This window comes from Anneissia japonica, unplaced genomic scaffold, assembly GCF_011630105.1.
Source record: "Anneissia japonica isolate Jap-2015-1 unplaced genomic scaffold, ASM1163010v1 scaffold287778_len1315358_cov176, whole genome shotgun sequence".
Classification (NCBI taxonomy): Eukaryota; Metazoa; Echinodermata; class Crinoidea; order Comatulida; family Comatulidae; genus Anneissia; species Anneissia japonica.
This window is the reverse complement of record NW_022702824.1, coordinates 911,487-933,851: the sequence shown is the minus strand read 5'-3', so window position 1 is coordinate 933,851 and position 22,365 is coordinate 911,487. Positions and strand designations below refer to the sequence as shown.

Here is a 22,365-nt window from a genome sequence, read left to right as displayed (position 1 = left end):
AAAAATCGGAAATCCCCTGGGAGGCTTTTAATTTTACCAATGTGCTGGCTGTTCATACTGGACTTTTGTCAAACTGTGTAAATTCATTTTTGACTGACCAAAAAAAAAATTCTTTGAACCCTCTAAGCCAGTTTTACCCACTTGTTTTTGGTTACAGTACTCATTATACACAGTGTTCAAGGGAGGTGGCCAGGTTGGCCAGTCTATCTTATGTGCCATTTCCAGCCATCTATGGTTAATGGTTTTCAATTTATAGAGCCCAAATGATAAGTGTAAAGATGAAATGGAAATCAAAACCAGAGGTGCCATAATCAGCTCCTCCATGGTTGGTGGATCTGAAAGTCCCTCTTAAGCCCCTGTATTTTGACTTCCTGAATCTGCCACCGATGCATAACCATCAACTATTCTGTCGCCCCAAGGCATCATTTCAGAGTACTGTATATTAGACACTTCTGAATTATCTGAAAATTTCAGAGATAGCACCACTTATCTTTAAGCGCAAAAACTAAAATCTAGTGATTTTTCATGGTAAAACAACGCAACTGCAAGAATACGAGGAAAAACAACATATCTACAATACAATTTGCCTCGGAATAGTATTCAAATTGAATACCAATTTATAATTTGTTTTTTTGGTCAATTCGAAAGAATTGTTTCACTTGCAACAATACCACATCCGACATGTTTCCAAGGTACACAGCATAACTGTGAATATTGGCAATAACTTTGCAAGTAACCAACGGTTGTAATTAAAATTTTATCTATACAGTAATTGTAATGTCTATTGATATTTAGTCCTGACAAATTACAGAAGGGTACAACAATTTATTACCATGTTGCAAACTATTTATATTTAAAGTTGCGTTGTTTTGCTACGGATCGGCCACATTGTAAAAACAAAATAAATGGAATGGAATACAGGTATCAGCTGTGTGGTTTGTTTATTTAACGGAATAACAAGATAACATTAAGTTAAGATTTTACTCTACTATGCTATCCAGATCAATCAATTTATCACCTTGACAGAACAGAGGCGTATCTAGGTGGGCGCACTGCTACTCAAAGTAGATAAAAAAACAATTATTACTTTATTTTGCTAGATAGTACCCCACACTTTATCACACGCCCACCCCCCGGCCCCACTTTAGCCTCTATTTCAAAACTCCCTTGATACGCCACTGCACAGGAAGCAAATTACAAGTTCGAAAGCACCAACAGCAGTTGCTGTAGAAAGGATCTTCCACTGCTTTTGTAAATCCCAGGCTCGACAGCAAGCTTTTTGCTCTCGAGTTACCTGACCCATGCCTAGCCCACAGCAACTATTTGCTGATGGAGCATTTTGAGGAAATTTTTGTACATTACATTTTTAAGTAATGTGCATGACTACAATGATGAAATAAAATTCTCTAAACAAATCCAGAGGCTACAGAAAACCGGTAATTGGGTATAAAATACACCAGTATATTCTTACTTGGTTTAAATATGACGTATTTTTCAAGTCCGAAGCAAAACAAAATTGGAATACATCTATATAAGTAAACACAAATCGCTTGCAGTTAAAAGATAAAATTGCAGTACAATAAACATTTCATTAAAAAAAAATAAGACTGTTCCCACCTAACTTTAGAGACCTTTGACCCCTTTAACTGAGGGTAAAGGTTGAGTGAATGCCTGGGCACTGCCTAATGCCCTTCTAAAGTTCTACAGTGTCAATGCTTTGAAACTAATACAGTATAAAAAATATTTTTTTGTTACAGTTTGTAAGCAATGAAGCTACTTCAAGACAAAATGCAAGCAGTGCTCTTATTTACACCTTAAAGCATTTCATTCGTACTACACTATTTTAGTCTCAATTCCAATCAATGTGCCTCACACAATTTGTGCTTGTTTATCTACTAGAAACTACACAATTAAACTTGAGCAGTGCCGACCAAAGTTTTACTTGCTATTTGCATAGCGCCTTTCTTTTCAGTTACGAAGCGCTAAGTTCTTTTCCCCCGGTCCAATTACTCCTTGAAATCTGGACAGCGAACTATAAGTCTGTTTGTGCAACTTGCGTCCAAAATTTCTCTGTAAACCTTATAATTTTAAGATAAACTACGAATATCAAAAGTATTGCAAAAATAAGGTTACTGTATAATGACTGCAGACGCTTAAATAATATAAATATATAATACAGTCGCATTGTCACCTGTTGCATTAATACAAATCTTCCTTAAATGGGAATTAAAGAGCACAAATGGGACGATAGTGCAAGTTAGTCTTAGTACACATTACCATGTGCTTTGTACAGGTTGATATTAGTACACGTGGTAGCACAAGTTGGGTTTTTCATTGAAATATGTTACAGTATTTTCGATTGTACGGTTTGAGGAACACTGAACATAATCATCTCCTCATTGATGTTGTGCAATATAAAATTAATTTCAATTAACTAAGCCACAGGTTCCTTTTTGGAAACATCGCCATTTTGTAAAAACACTTGCAATTCGGGGGTTGCATGATCTTTGACCTTGTCTCCCAACTCGACGCCATTAACATCTTCGTTCTTCATTCCCCTGTATTTTAACCTTCTGTAATGTATATAGATATCGTGCAATTCCAGTACCAGTGGTACTACGATGATGAAAGTGCCAGCTGTGTAGGCCCACGCTTGCGATAACCCGATCCAGAAGGTGAACTCGCCTAAGGTGAGATCTCCAAGTGAAGCCATGACTGCCGGCCAAATGATGACAAGGAGAATGGACAGAACTATACTTATACCAATTGAGACCATCTTGGTCTTTCTAAACACTTGTTTCATTTGAGCAAGAGTCGGGCGGTCTGTGCTTAGATGTATTGGGATGTTGAACTCTCTGTAATAAATAATAAGAGAAAAACAAACCATTATTACATTTTATAATTTATAATGATTTACAGTATATCTTGATGTATCACCAAAAACAATTTTTTTTTTTTTTTATCTTTTTATTATTGATGCTTTATGATTAGCTTTTCCCCCACTAGGTTTTTTATTGATGTATTTTTTAACGTTTGATGAACTATATATTTTTCACAATACATGTTATGTAATTACTTCTCCATTTTTTAATACTATAAGGTAAAACATCGAATAAAAGCCCAATAGGATTAATCTTGAGAAGCCCATCTCGCAATGAAGCACCCTTTAGTCTGAAAAAACAAAACCCATCTCTAAAAGAAGCCCATGGCTTCCAATGGTTTTTTTCGAGATCTTTCATGATGATAGCATGCAAGTATCAATACAGAACATAATTTCAAATTTCATAGCAATTCCAAATATTTACAGCATTCATTTTGAAAAGAAGCACTCCCTCTTAGTTTTTGCAAAAGTAATCTCGAAAAGAAGCCCATCTCGAAAAGATGCCCATCAATGAGCGAGATAAAAAGAAGCCAAGGGCTTCTATTCAAGGTCTTATGTAGTACTAGAATATATGGGAGCCACCCGTTTACACATTACAACACTTTGATTCTTACCTGGTATAATGCTCACTCCATGGCATCAGCGGATTGTCAATGTCACGCGTCTTCTCCCAAACCTCCTCTTCCTCTTCTTCTGTCAAAGGCTTTTGTTGGATTAACGATGTGGCAATGCAAAAAACTGCGCCTGCGACGATAGCCACAATGTTACCCATCAACATATTGAATTCTTTGCCGGTGTTTTCGAAGAACATTCCATTACTAAGTCCGCCCTCTTCTAAGCATGACGTAACAAGTAGCGTTACTAACCCTAATATCATTCCACCAATAGCACCGATCATCATGCCGGCCCCGGTTAGTCTTCCCCATGTAACACTGAGGATGATTGGTACCACAGCTGAGGCGATCGGGATACCCATAAATGTGTAAAGCCATCCCATCTTCAACTGAAAAATATATTTTTACAAAACATCAACTAAAGCTAAAGAAGAAAATTTAAGACAGTGGCCACTATATTGGGAATTATTTTAGTGTTGAAATTGGTAAATAAAATTATCAGTCACAAGTTGATACTTACATTTAGTAAATCAAACACCAATGTAATGGGTACATTGGCGAGTGACACCAGCACCACGCACCAATCACGTTTATCTCCGAGGAAGTCTAGGTACGATCTGTATTCACCATGCACAGTACATTTGTAGTTTGGTTTAATGGCATCGTTGCATGAACTGCGGAGGCTGTAATATGTAAAATGATCAAAATAATTAGATTTCATCAACATGAGTTATTTTATGTTACTGGATCAATTAACCCTTCTGAGTCAATTCTACGGTAAAGCACCACACGGACGCCTTAAGTATTCAATTGTTACCGCACAGTGCTCCGCTGTACTCAATAACAAATTTTGTAAATGACAAATAGAACTCTGATGTATTAGGTCGAAGTTCTAAGTAAAAATATAATGCACAAAGTAAAAGAATCAGAATGGTAGTGGCTCAGACAGAAAACAGCTTTACTTGATTGCAAAAAAATTCTTCCAATAAGCGTATTATGCCATTTGAAATCGTATTTACCAGTCATCGTTGATGCAATATGAACATTCGGATTTCTTCACGCACTGGCACTGGTCGAAATCCTTTGCTTTGCGTCCACGGTTCTTTCCACATATCTCACATGCGTTGGGGTTATCCAATGCCTTGTATGGTCTCAAGTGAATCTTGTAGAGATCGTACACCAAGATTGATGTTATGGCGATAACTTCTGCTGATCCTGTCGACGTCACAGCCATCAGTATGATGATAAACATCAAAACTTCTCCGTAGTAGCCCATCAATGCTCGGGAAACGGTTGGAGCAACTAGTCCTGGGAACAAATTTTTTAATATTTCATATTTCAGGCATCTTTCTTATGAAAATCATCTAGCAATTTCCAAAAATAAAACTAAATATTAGTTATTTTCTCTAGTTTGTAATTTGACTGTTAATTTGATTATTATTAAATTATATTTGACTTATTAAATTATGTTCATTATTAAGATGACTTGCTCACTATTCAATATTTTTTTATTGCAACACACATTTATGACACAAACATTTACATCAACCAGGAATTATTATGATTACCTTGCTCAATTTCGTCATCAGAGATCAACTGCTCTCCACTGTAAGAGCTAAGGGCCAAAAATGAAAAGCCCATGGTAGCAGCAAAGGTGAATGGGATTGCAAACCAGACAAGGCCTCCGGAGATGAAGCCCCACATGCCTTGCTTAGGCTTAGCTGCTACGCCACTCTGCCAGTAGGACTGGTCAACAAACACCGTTCCAAAGTTACCTATAAGTAGTACAGGTAAACCATGTTAGCAAAGTATTTAAAACAGTAAATGAAATAATAAATCTAATCTAGAATTGGGAAAATAAATTATTTGGGATGTTTTTCTATTAACATTTTAGTAGCAACTTTAAATTTGCACAATATAAAATAAAGGCATCAATGATAAATATAGTAAAACTATCTACACATTTCCTAACACTGTCAGGTAAGATAAATGGTTAGTTTATTATTTTATAAGTGATTAAGTCTCCTGAAAACAATTTAGCTTTAACATAGAATGCAAGAACAAGAATGCATGAATTAACGACAGAACGTGAAATCATGAAAATTATAATGACCTGAAGGGGAAAGAGAGACTAATTTAATCTTGAATAAAACATACATAGGTTTTTAATGAAAATTATAATGACCTGAAGGGGAAAGAGAGACTAATTTAATCTTGAATAAAACATACATAGGTTTTTAAAGACATCTTGTTACTTAAATGTGAAATGGTTATTTAATTTCAGGTGACTTCAAAATAAATGTTCTTGGAAATAGGCTTTTAGTTAGGATACTGTTGCCAGTAACATGAATAATGTTTTACATAAAGTGTTTATAAATTTTTTGAGGTGGATGTCCATGTTGATGATTTCAGATGACGTAAAAATAAATTTTCTTTGAAATAGGCTGTTAGTTAGGATACCTTCACCAGTAACAGGAAGAATGTTTTAAATAAAATGTTTTGTAAAATTTTTTGTGATGGATGTCAATGTTGATTTCAGATGTCAAAATAAACGTTCTTTGATATAGGCTTATACTGCCACCAGTAACAAAGCAAATGTCATATGTAAAATGTTGATAGCTTTTTTGTGATGGATGTCAATTTTGGATGATGGGAATCATTAAGATAGGAATCATGAAGATAGCAAGTGGGAATCCGAAAGAAAAATTAATTTTCTTGCAACCTTGTGACAATGTTGGTATATAGTTTTTTGAAAGCATATGATGTAAAATGACCATGTCCAATGAATGGGATGGAAACCAATTTTATTATATTTTTGACACAAAAGAGTGCCTTAACTCGTTCGGTCATTGTGGCTTAAAGCGATTCAATTACCGACGGTATCTCTGCCGACTTGGTACGCCTCTCAATGTTGCAGCGGTGGTGCCAGACGTCCCAATGGAAAGAACGGTGTCTATCTGTATACAATATCCAACAGTCCTTCACTGAAAGGAACTTAGTAGGTGCAGAATACTGATCGATAACGAAAAATAATTCAAAAAACGTAGATATCTACGATTTCTTCGATTTAACGCCGACGAAATACTTAGTTGATGTGATCCCACAATCTTACCCCCCATCTTTCCACACTTTATCTTTCGCCACCATCTCATTACCCATCCACTGTCACCTCACCACACTCCTCCCCCGACTCATCCACCACACCCCCTGCCACCTCATCTCCACACTCACAACCGCCACCTCATCAATAACCAATTGCTGCCATCTCATCTCCACTCCTGCCGCCACCTCGCCAACACCACACCGCCGCCACCACATCTCCACTCTCCCACCGCCACCTCATCTGCCAGTGCCATCTCATGAGCCATCCCGCCACAATCTCATGAGCCATCCCGCCACAATCTCATGAGCCATCCGCCACCACCTCATTAACCATCAGCCACCATCTAATCTTTTCCTCACAATACAATCTTTTCTCACCACTAAGTAGTTACTAAGCATTGATAATTACATATTACTTTGGAGTATAAAAAAAAATAATATAACAAAAAAATAAAACTACTTCTCACCCAAAGTGTGGGTTAAGTCTTGTAAGCCTTCCAAAACGCATACTGGTACACCGGTGTGCACTCTGTATACAATTTTAGATAAAATGTGCACATATACAAAAAATATATATATTTTGTTTTATCAAAATGCAGTTAACTCCTCAAAACGTTTACAACTGATGCTTCAAATTGAGGAAACGGATACAAAAATACAAGAGAGAATACAAGATGGCTTTCTGCAATTATGGAAGGTAGGTTATTTTTACCAGGCTCTAATGCTAACAATGAGAGATCCCAAAAAATATCTGAAAAATTAATGACAAATTAAACTTGTACTGTATTTTCTCTTGTATTTATGTGTATTTATAATGAATACATGTTTACTTATCCAATTCTATACAGGAATATTCAGATTTGAATTATGCGACCTTAAAATAACATTAAGTTTCAATGAAGGATGATTAGTATAGAATATAGCAAGGGATTGTAATTTTTTTACAAAATATATATAAACTATAATAAAAACAACGTAGCTACATACAATTAATAGTATTAATTAGTTACAAAAAATATAACCCTATTAAATTATGGTACAGTATAATAAACTGGTTTCTGATGAAAAAAAAAACTTGTGATTTGGGGAAAAGGATAATAGAAAAGTTGGATGGATATTAATATCTGTGGACAGGCTTATACTAAATTATATATTTTTGTTTCAAAAGCAATATAGGGAACATAAAACAACCTTAAATTGGAGATTTGTGGACAGACATGTTAAAATGTTGTGAGGGGAAGGGGATAAACTGTCAAATTTAAAATACTTTGTGCCCTAAAATTACAATCGTTCTGGTTGGAAAAAACGGTGGATTAAACCCCCAAATAATTATCCCTCTTTGTACGCTCCTATTGAAATGGTTTCCATGAAAGTAGAAGCATAAAATCTTCAACATATCTTACCAGTTTAATGTTCGATATACAAAAATGTGAAAGGTGAATTAACACTACTTACCAACAAGATTTATAATACCGAACATAAGGCCATTAGTTGACAAAAACGAGAAATATCTCTCGTTCGAATTGGCAGTGACCTCACCGCACGTAATATATTCATACACTCGATCAACAGAACCTGTAACATAGCAAAAAAATCTATATTTGTAAAGCCCTATCCAAAGTACCTAATTTTATTTGACATTGAGAAAGCTATGCGCCATGCCCAAATATGGTCAATCACATCATGACCAAATATAGGTACATCATGCCTAAGTAAGCTAATAGTTAAATAAAAACATTGTTAAAAAGTAACCCATGAATTTAAACTATTATTTGGAGTCTTTAAGCATACATAAATACACAAGCAATCATTTAAATATATAAAACATTTTAAAACTACGATAAAAAAAACAACTCGGTGACATACCAAGAGGGAAATCCTGATCAGCCGTACTGACATATACTTTGGTGAGAAAGACGAGTAAGCCGATGAAGATGATACCGGTGTTGAAATAAGACATGTAAAATGTAGCGCCCAAGCCTCCAATAAATGTGTAACTGCCAATCATTGCTGCCAGGATGAGCGAAGCCATTTCAAGGCTAAAACCTGGCACCAAATTCATTATCACAGCGGTACCACCTGTAAATGAAAAAAAAAGAAAACCAAAATATTCAGTGAGCTTTTGAGAATGTGGGAATAGTTCAACAACAAAAAACGGTTAAAAATTTTTTTTTTTTTTAAACCTTGGAAACAAAGGTCTGCCCACACTGAGTTTTCTTTGTGACTAATAATTTGCCCATATATGGCCATGAGTGTCATGTCGCATCCTAAAGTATCAGTCACATCAAAATGTGTGAAACAAGCTTTATAATTTAATCAAGGTTTTACATTAAATTTTCAATGGGGAAATAGAAAAGGTTGTTTTTTCTCAATGTATAAAATACAGATACATTCATAACATTCAAATAGATATCCTACAAATCTACATCAAACAAAACTGCTTAATTTCTATATTCCAATATGTTATACTGTAGCTTCCAACTAAAAATGAATTATTGATTCGTGAAAAATCTTGGAAAAATAAAGAAAAAAAAAAAAAAAATCTTTTGTTGAATTTCTTGTTATGTCAAATCTTGCCAGAGTCCAGAAAGCCTATGACACCCAACATTATTCACTGAGCATTTTAATGTTAGTTTTCACTGTTAACACAAAAGAGGGATGCCCCTGGGGGAGGGGTGTCCTTGTATAACATTTCTTCCAGATGAAATGGGATCTGAATGACGCAGAAAATGTTAGGAATAGGCTTGCATACGAAAGACTAGTGTGTCTCGAGGGAGATATTTATTATTGATGAGAGCACGCATTACCAACATTTTCCTCGCTTGTCAACGATTTAATTTATTCTCCATCAGTAGCAAACAGGAAACTCGCAAATTACATGTTAAAAATAGACCACTGTGCATATAATTATGCTTGTACTGAAGTACAGAAGATATGCGAGGGTTAATATTTTTTTATTTATTAAATTTCTGATGCGACAAAAACATAACATAAACTTCTCTATGATTAACAATACAAATTATGTTATTGATTTTAATTCCATTATCATTGCTTATGTTGCCGTCAAAATAACATCTGGTGCAACCATGGTGCAATGGATGAAACAGAAATTGGAAATCATGGAGGCGCAATCATTTAATTAATTACAGCATACCTTGCATACCTTTTGTACCAAGTGGCCTTCTTTACTTCAGTGGATATAATTTATAAGTACAATAAAACAATGTGTTTGCTTATATTGTATCAATTTGATTTAATAATTGAGAAAGCTTAGGCGATATTTTTTTAAAATATTTTAACTTGTACCTGTATTGGATTATTATTTTCCATACAGCATCATTACAGGTCTGTGGAAAAGTTTATCTTGGCAACACAGTAAATGACCTTGTTTGTTATTCTACCACAATTCAAACACTGAAAATCTAATTTCGATATTTTGCCACCTCCACTGCAGTGGTGAACGGTGAACGATCATAGTACCTCAGGGAATAATTATGACATCCATATGTCTATCCCTATAAATTATTTAATTTTAAATGTTTCCCAGTAAAATAAAAAGGGAATCACCTATTGACCAAGTTATCAATTTGCTACACGGATGCAAGAAGGTGATAATGTCGTAATGAATTAAAATCTTGGCCATACATGGCTGGTTGTTATTGTAGGAAGAAATGGCAAACATCAAAATTCATTATTAACAATTACAGTCAATTTAATTTCGGATACGAAGCTCTTAAGTCATATCTTGAAACATACCCATCATCATCATTACGGTGACGATAAAGTTGGTCAGCAGAGCCATAAAACAGAAAACAAGATGAACTTTTGATCCGAATCGTGCGTACGTCACTTGTAAGAAGGTCTTGGCTCCAGGGGCCTTGATTTTCAACTGGACTGATAGAGCTGCAAATAGCAGCAGCTGGACGGTTGCTCCTGCAGCATACCAGAATGGACCACTAATGCCGTACTACAGTTAACAGATACAAATCATATCATTAAATTGCTATCACTATTGCTATTTCACAAGTTAAACATATTATATAAACCATGATAATAAAAGTTGTAAATCACTATTGCTATTTCATAAGTAACATATTATATAAACCATGATATAATAAAAGTTGTAAAAACTCTTAAGAAAAATGTGAGCGTGATAAATTAAAAAAACAAGGTTGGCCCAACCAGGATTATAACCTGGCATGACAAATCCTAACAAAATAGATGGCATTTACAAATGGATTAAACCTGTCTTTACAATATAAAATTTAAGATACTTTGGTTCTTCCAACTATACAGTAGGTTATTATAACAGGAAAGCGGCACGAATACAAAGATAAATAAACTCGCAACAAATCCTACAGAAGTGATGGTATCTAAAGTACAAAATACAAAGGGCTCTAAATGTCTTTACTACACAATATTTATGATTCTAGTCTATAAGTCATCAAAAGTAAATGGTATAATAGTACTGTACAAAGAAAAATAATCACTCAAAAATCCTAGCAAATGAAATGGTATCTATAAAGATTTACAGTAAGAGCTTAATCTATGCAAAAATGAAAAAAAAAATTATTTCACAGATAAACTAAACTATCATCACTCAAACGGTATTATTTTATTAAGGTCAAATAAATAAATGAAACAAACATTTTTGTAACCTCAGGTGATCTACCAAGAATCAAATAAGGCGTGAAATTTTCAGAAATTGCTGACATTTCATCAGATTTAAAGGAAAAACAATTTTTTTTTTGTTTCAATTCTGTTTTTGTACTGAGCTAACATCCTCATAATTGATAATTCATGTATGTTATTGGCAAAGAAGACGTCAAGAGTTCAGGGGTTAATCTTCAAAGAGCCTTTACTCATGAATATTAAAATCAACATTGGCAACTGAGTATGAAAGACCACTATGTACCGATAATATGATAACATGTTTACAATGCATTCGGTACCTCCACTCCAAAAGTGACCCTGCTCCAGAAGTGACCCTGTAAAATTCACAACCTTGTCTACATCTGTTATTATTTAACTATGTATCAAGTGTCAAGTAAAGAGCAGGGCATTATAAATGTACTGTTAAAAAAAAAAAAAAAAACGAACCTTAGCTGCAACCGATGAGGACTGAAGGAGCGTTGCTGCCCATGTCCACTGTGAAACAATCGTTGCTGCAGTAATACCGATATTAACTTTTCCCCCTGCATCGAAACTTGTGTCCAAGTTGTCCTGTAAATAAATTAGTAAGATTTATGAGTACAGATAGAACAGGGAAACAGGAAACTGTTTAAATATTTCATCCTGCTTAAGGCAAAGTAAAAATAAATATTTACTTTGCTTCTGTGAAATCAACCACAAGCTACATTAAAATTCTTTGAAACTAGTTTTTGCAGTCATAATGAAATATAAACTATATCTATAACATTTAGGCAAGAAAAAAAAAATTGTATCTTTTCAAATCGTTACATATCAATGGTTTTCTTTTTAAACTTTACTGAAGCAAAATATTACCATTGGGTTGTTTGCTGGTGCATTGATATTCAAAGTAAAACGTTATTGACATAATATAAACAAAATCTACTATTTATTGTTAAAAAAAAATTCTAAAATATTTTATTTTCAGTACTACAGAAGGCATGAGTGCGAGGGTGAAAAAAAATATATTTATTTTTTTGGGCCTAATATAGAGTACTACAGTGTTACGTCACGATACCATGTGATAACTAATCTGTTGCTATCGTTGCAAAATGCGTTCACCGGACACCATTTTCTCCACTGACAAACCATTGGAATGGCGAAAGAGGGTGCCACCTGGCGTTGTGTTGACACTACTATGGTACTATATACATCGTAATCTATGTGTAATCTGGGCTGCATGTTGTGGAGAACTAGTGGAAAATAAAAGAATTAACCTACTGTTTTATAAATTAAAAAAAAAACTAAGGGAATTTATTTTATTTGTCTTTTGCTACTTGTCAGTAGCGATGTTTTTTTTTTATTATTACACTTGGTCACTGGATACATAATTTGGCAAACCTCCTCCACACTCCCATTGGAGTATTCCAGTCATGTTCGCAATTTAATGCCGATATTGACTCAATATGACACAGGTGGAGTGCCTTGCCCAATGACACGAGCAAAATTCACAGCGAAGGTACCCTTCGACCTTGTGGTTGAGAGAGCGCTAGAACCGCTGTAGCAACTGCTCCCAATAAAGCATCGATTTTGCAATGTAAAATATAATTGTTAAGTACTGTAAAATGGCCAATGGGATAAGGCTTCACAGCAAGGTGTGGTCTTATGTATGGTTGGAAAACATTGCTATGGCATACTGATGATAGATGATAATCACTATTAGCCATGGAAAGTCAAGATTAACATAACAATGTATTTATTGATTGGCGTTTTAATGGACAAAAAAAACAACGCACAAGGTTGAATTTTGTGTTACAATGAAACAATCTTGAAGTGCAAGACTACTTTTTATGAATTGTTTAGCGAACACACTGCCAATGACTATGATTTTGAATAAAAAATTTTAAAAATAAATGAAATAAAATGTTATTTTTGCCCAACTAGCACACCCACTGCCACAATATTTTTATTACCGCTTGCCAATGCCATGAAATCTTCAAAAATAAGATTTCTTCCTACTTATATAAATTTAAATATAACCATCCCATTACTGTACACTGTTTAGATTTACCAGTACAATTTTATTTTTATTTTCTAAACCATTTGGATGTTTATGGCAAAAATAATTTGCTAAATCCTGTCCTTTACTGCCGATCGTTAAAATTAAGTTTGTGAACCAATGATTTAAAGTCTTGCAATGGTAATGGCATACGCAATGGTAATGGTATACATTTTTTATTTTTTTAGACTTTTTAATCACCAGTGTAAAAGCACCAAATATGTCAAAGATTAACCTATTTAATTAAAAAATCTAAAATTATTGAACAAAAAACCTTCAAAGATGAGGCCAATAAACTGAATTGCCTCACATCCCCACCCTCTTATCATATTTCGGAGTCTCATGACAAAAAATTCTCTTTTCATGGAAAATAAAAATCTGAAAATCCCAGTTTTTTACAGTTAGGCGAGACTTTTTATACTTTGTTTAGCAACCCTGCCCACTGTGAATATTGATAATTTTGAATAAAAATAAAATGTTATTTTTGGCCAATTAGCATACCTGCCACAACTAAAAAATTTAAATTTAAGAAAAAAAAAAGTTTCATTATTTTTATTAAGCCATCTGCTGAAATGAGATCTAATTTTGAAGCATTTAACCATCCTATTTCACATTCACCAATAACATTTTATTTTTATTTTCTCCATCTGGATGTTTTTGGCATTAACTATTTGCTAAATAAGAAAACAAAGTTTTTTTATTTTTATCTTTCTTCCACCATCCTCTGACAACCTTAACAAAAACAAATGCGAAACAAGGAATAAAAAAGCCTTGCCTTACTGTAATATGTTTCAGATATTGTATGTAACATACAGTAAGCCTACAATATTACATTTTTGAAACAATTGATTAAAATAAAAGTCTGTTTTAATACTACTACTATGTAGTATAGACAGTATGGCAAATTTAGTAGACAGTACCTCGCCCAAAAATAATTTCAAATCTTAGACGGGAAACTAACAATTTTATTTGGCTTAAGAGTATTTCTACACAATCTAAATTACAAAATAAAGGGAAACAAATTGAAAAAATTTGTGATTACAAAATACTTTAGGAATGTGCAGAAACTTTAGGATCTAGTATGCAGTACCATACTGGTATTGTCTATTCATGGGATTGGCAACTTCCTTCCGGATCAACCTATTGCTGTCCGGGTTTTAAGGGATCAAAGGTCATCCAATCAGATGCCAGCAGTGCGACATCACCATTACAAATTATGGGTGTCGACTACTAGCTGGAATCCTTTGTCATTAAATCATCTTACCCTTTTGAAATATTTATTTCAAAAGCAACCAACTAAAAGCCAGTTTTATTGTCAGGGATCACAGCTATCATTTGCCTATGTATGACAAACCATTGAATAATTACTAAATATGATGCAACATTCACACTGTAGCTTCTATAGTGAATATTATATTTTAATTTTAAAACAAACTTAAAATCATTGAATCATTACGAAATATGATGTAATGCTCGCACTTTACTTTCTATTGGAAATATTATATTTTAATTTTAGTTTTGTCATCTCATTTTGTATTATCAATCAAATTTATGAGAAAAACTATGAAAACCATACAGCAAGGTTGTAAAATATTAGTTTATTGTAGCACTGGAGTTGTCACATTTCACTTACCCTAATGCAATGTTTAGTAGATACAGTATTACATTTTTTGATTAAAACCAATAATATATATGCTGCTACATTATTAAAATACATATTTTTAGCACAGACTGAAAATGGTTCATAAAATACTTCATGTTTTTAATTGTAATATCAAAATTATATTAATTATTATTATTATTATAATAGGCCTATTCTACTAATGCTAGGATACCTGCAATGATTACTTGTACAGGCAGAATGATTCAATTCTTTTTTAATGTACAGGTGAGCATGATGGATCAATAGCTAATCAATCATTGTTCTCTATATGTGGCAAAGACAAGCCAAACCAATTACTCGTCGCAACATTTTTAGTCATTAATACAGTAATAAATATTATGTTAGTGTAAAACAGGGATGTTTGTCGCATTTCACTCACCCTCATGCTATGTTTCTGAAATATAGTAGATTAATTATTTTGATTAAAACCAATAATATGCATGCTACTACATTATTAAAATACATATTTTTAACAGACTCAAAATGGGTCATAAAATACTTGAAGTTTTCAGCATTTTTTATTTGTAATATCAAAAATCATATAATTAAATATTATTATATTAAAGGCCTATTCTCCTAATGCTAAGATACCTGTAATGATTACTTGTACAGGTAGTTATTAATGCAGGGTTAAAGACTAAAATGAGAGTCTAAAATGGTAAAAGAATAATTTAAATTCGACATTTCCTTATGAAGCTAAAAGAGTTTAAACAGCTGTTTTGAGTGCAAGAAATCAGCCTTACAAGTTTATGATTTTGGGAATTTCTCAGCAGAAACTACCACTAAATAGTTAAAAATTGTAGTTTTTAACATTGAAAATGGGGAAAATAACAGCATAGCATGATGTATAGATATATAAATGTTAGTTTAGTCCAATAAAATAGTTTTCCAAAATTTGACATCCCAGCATGTTTTGGCCTCTCTGAAATAGGATATGCGATGAGTAACTGGTTTGGCTTGTCTTTGCCACATAACCTCCTCAATACAATACAGTAAAGTATTCTTACCTTATCTTGAAAAACATATTGTCTGATCCATGTGAATCCTTTGGCTAAGATAACGGCAAATACAGCAAATGCTAAAGTAATATAAATTGCCACGGCTACTGTAAGCGACTCCGAGTCAATTTTAAGATCGCCGATGGTTCCATTCCATCCTATTGATTCGCAGAAATCCATAATAGATCTGGATTTTCAAAAAGAAAATATACATTAATGGTAATGTAGTAAACAATGTAAGGGTATACCTAACAGATGCTTTTTTTTGAAGTGATAAATACATGGCCGGGAATTTCGTAAGCTAATATACTCGAAATATTTTTATGGTAAATTTCTAAACAGAATATACCATGCTAGTGTGATAAATATAATTGATTTCTTATTTCCATCATCAGTAGATTTTCTAATCTATCAGTAGTTTACTATCATATGACATGATATAACAATTTATTGTATTATGCAATACATAGAGAAAACAAAGTATACTAATAGATAAGACCAAGGTAGTACATCAGTTAGCAGAGTATGCGCACTGTAATCAAAGGGTCTTTGGTTCGAATTCTGAAGAGGATTAACATTTTCCTGATCAGGAAATTAATATCAAAACTCTAAAAATATCTACAAGAACCAACACTTACAAAGAACAACCTTAACCTCACAGGTTCAACTTTTATGGAGGAAGCATCCACAGTTTCATTTTATTTCAACCACAAAAATGCAAAAGATGTGCAATTTCATCATTTAAACAAGAGAATGGTCACAAACTACTACTACTACAAATAAATCTGTAACACGGATACTGTTCTCCTAAAACATCGAATATTGCTTTCACTGCATTAATTTATTTATAAGGAAAATTCTGGTCATACTGCATCACAATGTTGAAAAATATTAATTACAGTATTTGAATGTTGTGGCATGGCGAATAAACAAAATGTAGTGAATATGGTGAATAGTTGTAAAAATAGCTGATAAATACTGGTAGACAGACATCAAACTTTTATTGACATAAAACTGTTATATGCCCATATATAGTCCAAATGTTCCTATAGTATATACTGTGATTATGACCATATTTAGGAATGTCACATGTTTTTGTCAAATGAAAATCTGATACTAGTATTTCTAATCTATTAGACCTGTCTAGAGTAATACAGTATATACTGTATTAAGTTTTTTTCAGAAATATTTGTGGTGTACCACAAATATTTTGGAATACCAAAAGGACAAATAGTTAATTAGCTGAAATTCAAGTGCAGACAACAAAAAAGGCCAAGAAAATGTTATACATTGCTGAGTTTAAAGTGTATCCAACCATAATTTTCCATACTGTAGCTTTTGTTTTATTAGATGCATATTGTTATATTATCTAATTATGCTTGGTGCATTCAAACTCTTGTTCTTCCTGTAAAAACATGATTGTACTAAACTCTCTTACAGTTCAAAATTAAGTGTGTTACTCTTAGAGCAATGTAAATTTTTTTTTCCTGTACATCTTGTCTTGCAAACAATACAGACTACTACTTGCACTATTTGATATTATAATTTATTAGTTGGCAACTAATAAATTTAATACTAGTAACACATGTTTCTAGAATGTTTATGCCTTCAGAGCCTGTTCCTATTTGAATGCAAGGGTTGTTCAGGAGATGAAAAATCAAGATTCAATTAAGAATTCTAACTTTTGCAATAGATTTAGGAAATCCCTCAACTTGCTGTAATACTGTACATGGATGGCCCAAATCTTAAAACGATGCGAGAAATAAGGTAAAACAAAAAAACGCATAATATCGGGGAATTTAATTAAAGCTGGAATGATAAAACCCAAGCGTCGTTCCACATATCCTTATGATCAAGAAAAAAATAATCAGCCTAGTTGGTCTATATTGTTTTTTTCCAAGTACTCAATATTCTAATTGCTTCAAGAGCAGGATCAAGAGTTTATTTTAAGCATCATCTACTTACATTAAAAGCATCGCCTTTGAAGTCTTATTGAACAAAAGTGGCTTTGATAAATCACTACTTTTTTAAGTGACATTATGTTTACGAAAAATTTATCGAAAAACACTGGTAGGCATCATACACTGTAGCTGAACAAAGATTATTGATTCAGATTAATTTACAGTTATGGATGTTATTATAAATTTACCTGAACGACCTTCAAATTGTGTTTACTCTTATTATCAATATCATCAGGTACTTGAAATCTAACATCCACATACCTTGTTCAGACCATTATGAATTTGATGATGAAAAATCAGTTGTATTATTATTAAAGATGCAAGTGAGCGACGTTCACAAAGCCAGATGTCTTTGCCATGGTATTACTATTAATACTAGAAATTGCAAATTGCAAGTGAAGTGCTGCGAAGTACAACTGAATATAAATGTTCTTCGAACAAAATTATTAATGCGAGTCAAGTGAAAATAAAGAATAATAAAAATATAACAAATAATATAAGACACGACCCATTGTCTATATTACTTCTCATTGGGTAACAAAGTTGTAATTTTTCATTTTTGTCAAAAAGTGTCTATAGTGGTGAATTATGGTTTAGGTTTTTTTTAATAAAGTTTCAAAAAATTCTATGTATGTGGAAAATGTAGTTGATTACCAAAGGTTAAAATTTTTATTTTGAAGACTGCATGGTCTAGGAAGTGTACATTTTTTTATGGGGCAAGTTTCCAAGGGCGGGTTTTCTAGGGGCGAGTTGACTGCCAAAGAGTTTTGCTTAAAATCTTTAAAACTTCTCCCCCATCCAGATTGGCAAACCATTGTGCTATTAAAAAAACTTTTTCCCTGCCTTCCAATTGTTTCAAAATGAAAGTTTTTGTTAACATTGAATTTTAAAAAAAATCGACTATAAACCACTACTGCATATAAAACTAATTGTGGTTGAGTTTAGCATTAAAAAAATTTAAAGTGCTAAAAAGCCTATTTATTATTTAACAATAGTAGCCACTGCTGAAACTGTGTGTAGCTAGACCAAATCAAAAACTGGCTGCCACTTCCTTTTACCCTTTTGTTCATAAAGTCTTGACAGCCCACGCCCAACCTAGGCCTTCAAACAATACCTACAAGTACAATATAGCCTAGGCCCTAGATAGGGAGAATAGAAAAAATAATATATTTATCCTAGCCTAGGCAGCCCTAATTTAATATTAATAAGCTTTACATCTTGCTTGGTTGGTCAAGAGACTGCCTAGGGACCGGATAGGCCTAGGCCTATATATAGACTGTAACATAAAAAATAAGCTTTTGTTTAAAAACGTCCAGGTTTCACAACCGGCATTACGATTTAAGTCGGACCACTTCCTACTCAGAGATTCTTCTTCCTTGTCCCAACCAGAGATTTTGGTATGGTCCTTGTTTTGCTAATGCTGCTGCTGCAGGCGGATTATCGCCACACATAATGTGAGGAGTTCCCCCTCCCACGACGGCCTTGTGTGGCTGTTCGCGCCAAAATTGTGAACACATGCACAAACAAAGGCTAAAGAGGAACACCCTAGGCCTATATAATCTGATACCTCTATATGCCCCAATCTACTACAACTAGGCCTAGTGATGTGGGTGTAATTCTTGACTTTATATTATCGAAAGTCCAGGCTACAGGGAAATACCAGAGATGAAGGCCTAATAATATAGTCATTTGAAAAGGGCCTATTCTAGTTATCAATGTCAATCGTCAGTTTGAAGAAAGCACACTGCCCATAATAGTAGTAGTGTAAGAAGGCCCCCTAGTGTTCGCACTCGACAAAAATGTTAATTCCGTCAGAGATATCACAAGCTACTTTATTTAGTTAATACTGGCCGGTACAAAACTTTCAATATCTGTGTTCTACCAGGGAGTTACATAACTATAAGTAAGAAGTTCTGTTAAAATAGGTAGAAAAAAACAATAGAAATTACAAACCTTTGGTAGAAATTTAAGTAAAAATATCAACCAAATCGCTCCAAACGTTTCCAGTGAAATGATCACCGATTCTTTCTTCTCGCGTAGCAGGTAGAAAAGATTGGTCATTAGCATAATGAGCTAAATGCTTGTCCTATGAGAAGGCAGAATACGCGTGTTCTCCGGACAAATATGCATATTCATCATGCAGATGTTAGCAAAATGGAGAATGGGTCAAACACTATTATTGAGCGACCAACGTGTAAACAGAGACGGAGTACGGCGTATCAGTGTTGTTTTCATCATGGAGGATTATAAGTACATCAAGTACACAACCTCACAAATTCATGGCACTTCCTTGTTGCTTGAGTACAGTACAGTACATCTTGACTAGGTGTCAAAGTACAAACTGTATTTGTCCTTCACGAAGAAACTACAGTATATCGCCGCCATGCTGCAATTGAAACATCAATATACCGTTTATAAACATCTCTAAAATCATCGTTTAATTAAAATCTTAAATATATAGCCCTATAATCCATCATTTTCCTTTATATCAAGAACAATATGATCTGTAAACGTCTTCTTTTTTTCTGAAATTTAAATAGTCTGAACGATTGTTCAAAAAATAATATTAAAATGATCAACAGTTTGTTGTATTTCGAATCATAGCGATTCGTAAACCTCGCGGTATATAATAATGACGACTTGTGACCAAAAGAAAAGAAAAAAAATGAGAACAATTACAACCTCAAACGTTATTAAAACAACTCTGAATTACTCATTTAACAATCACGTTCTCAACTTTTAGAAATTACAGATTGAAAACGGTATCTACAGACGTTTTACTTCAATAAATACTGTACTAGCAATTTTTTCATTTATTAATTACAATTTTGTTTTTATAATTTTATATTACAGTATGTTATAGTATTAAAATGTAATGTTGAAAACGATGTTGAATAAATGTGGGTTTTCCTCACAAAAGAGAACAAAAAACTATTGGTTTTCCCCACAAAATAGAACAAAAGCTATAATAACTATAATATAGAAAGAGCAAAAACAAAACAAAAAAGCCTTCAGTTTAAATTGTTGTTGGTTTCAGAATAGTTAAGAACATATAGCCCTTTTAATTATTGTATGCATTGTTGGATTCCGCCTCACTCGCTCAATCCACATTTCGCGGCAATACTAGTTTTAACCCTAGGGCTAGACTATAGGTCAAATTAAATTGCATTATCTACTTCATTGAGCAACATGCCCGTTAATTAACATGATGTTTTAAATAGATTTGGTGTTGTAAGGAATCATTTTGTTGGAATTTAGCCATACTGTTATTTTATAGTGGTCGTAGGTCGCTAGTTGTCCTTTATCAGTAGATACGATACGATAAAACTTTATTATCACAACGCGTATATATAAAGAAAGCTTATAAATAAATACTATAGTAAATATTAGTAATACTATGTAAGGTCCTACGTCAAAAAAAAATAAATAAATAAAATAAAATAAACACGTGGATAGCCCATACATAGGCCTAAATACTGACCTTTAATTGATTAATTAAAGGTCATTAATTTAATTATTATGATTAAGACCGACTAGCTGCACACAATTATGGAATCACTAACCCAAACAATCCAAGAGTAGCTACACTTAGTCCCCTCTTATGAGATTTCTTTTATTCGAGACATTTTTTTTTCAAAGTAGGCGTAGGCCTACACCACAAACCATATATAACTGTAGGTCACTTCTGATACTGAGACCCCTGTAATTCGAGACCAAGTGGCACATTTTTTGAGTCCAAAGTGACAATGACCTTGCACATAAGCCATTACTGACCATGGACATCTGACCATTCGGAAGAAGTAAAATTTCAGATGCTATTTTCACAATAAACGCACCGGGGGCGGATCCAGAGATGTCCGAAAAGGGGGAGGGCAAAAGAGGGGTCGAAAGTGAGGCCGATCGAGTTAACACTACCATAGAGGGTCCGGGGCATGCTGCCGCGATTTTTTTTTTTTCTAGACGCCCAAAAATAACCTCAATGAGGCGTTTTGGGCGATCAGTTTTTTCTTTTTCTTATACTTTCTATTTTTTTCCCTTTTTTTTCTTTTATTTTTACTACTTTTCAAAAGGAGAGGGGGAGATCCCCTAAATCCTCCCCTGCTCACAATATGCTCTTTTGGTTTTTGAACAATTATTAAGATAATTATTAAAATTAAGTGCTTCCTGTAGTTCTCAAAGATAGTTTGAATGCCACTCACTAGTAACCAGTGACATAACGGAAGAGGCCTGAGATCCCTGGAAGATTTGCCAGTTGGGCACGGACATAAGCGAATCCAGAATTTTTCAAAAGGGGAGGGGGAACAACATCTTCAGGGGGAGGAGTTAACACTTATCTTGTCTGCTCATTAATGGCCCTGTCTCGACCGATTTAACTCATGGTCCCGTTATTCTTAAACTTTTTTAAACCGGACAGAATCTGCCAGAGGGTCCGCTTACTTCTTACAGAAGGAAGTCTCT

At 33.7% G+C, this 22,365-nt stretch overlaps 1 protein-coding gene across 1 annotated transcript; it reads right to left on the bottom strand.

The window, feature by feature from the left end:
* Positions 1-916: 916 nt before the first annotated feature.
* Positions 917-20,011, bottom strand: LOC117104040 (urea-proton symporter DUR3-like). Its single transcript, XM_033244693.1, has 11 exons — positions 19,861-20,011; positions 15,956-16,133; positions 11,698-11,820; positions 10,354-10,564; positions 8,464-8,676; positions 8,053-8,172; positions 5,064-5,270; positions 4,515-4,803; positions 4,016-4,178; positions 3,496-3,884; positions 917-2,855 (listed from the first exon to the last, which is right to left on the bottom strand). Exons 2-11 carry the CDS (start codon positions 16,124-16,126, stop codon positions 2,435-2,437), a joined length of 2,307 nt encoding a protein of 768 aa, XP_033100584.1. The 5' UTR covers positions 16,127-16,133; positions 19,861-20,011; the 3' UTR covers positions 917-2,434.
* Positions 20,012-22,365: the final 2,354 nt, after the last annotated feature.

Bases quoted from the DNA above. Each gene is read 5' to 3' on its own strand.
- LOC117104040 (XM_033244693.1), bottom strand. From the start codon at position 16,126: ATGGATTTCTGCGAATCAATAGGATGGAATGGAACCATCGGCGATCTT. The intron at 8,173-8,463 runs GTATGTCACCGA...GCTATGTTACAG, and splicing joins TGATCAGGATTTCCCTCTTG to GTTCTGTTGATCGAGTGTAT. The intron at 4,179-4,514 runs GTAAATACGATT...TACATATTACAG, and splicing joins TATTGCATCAACGATGACTG to CCTCCGCAGTTCATGCAACG.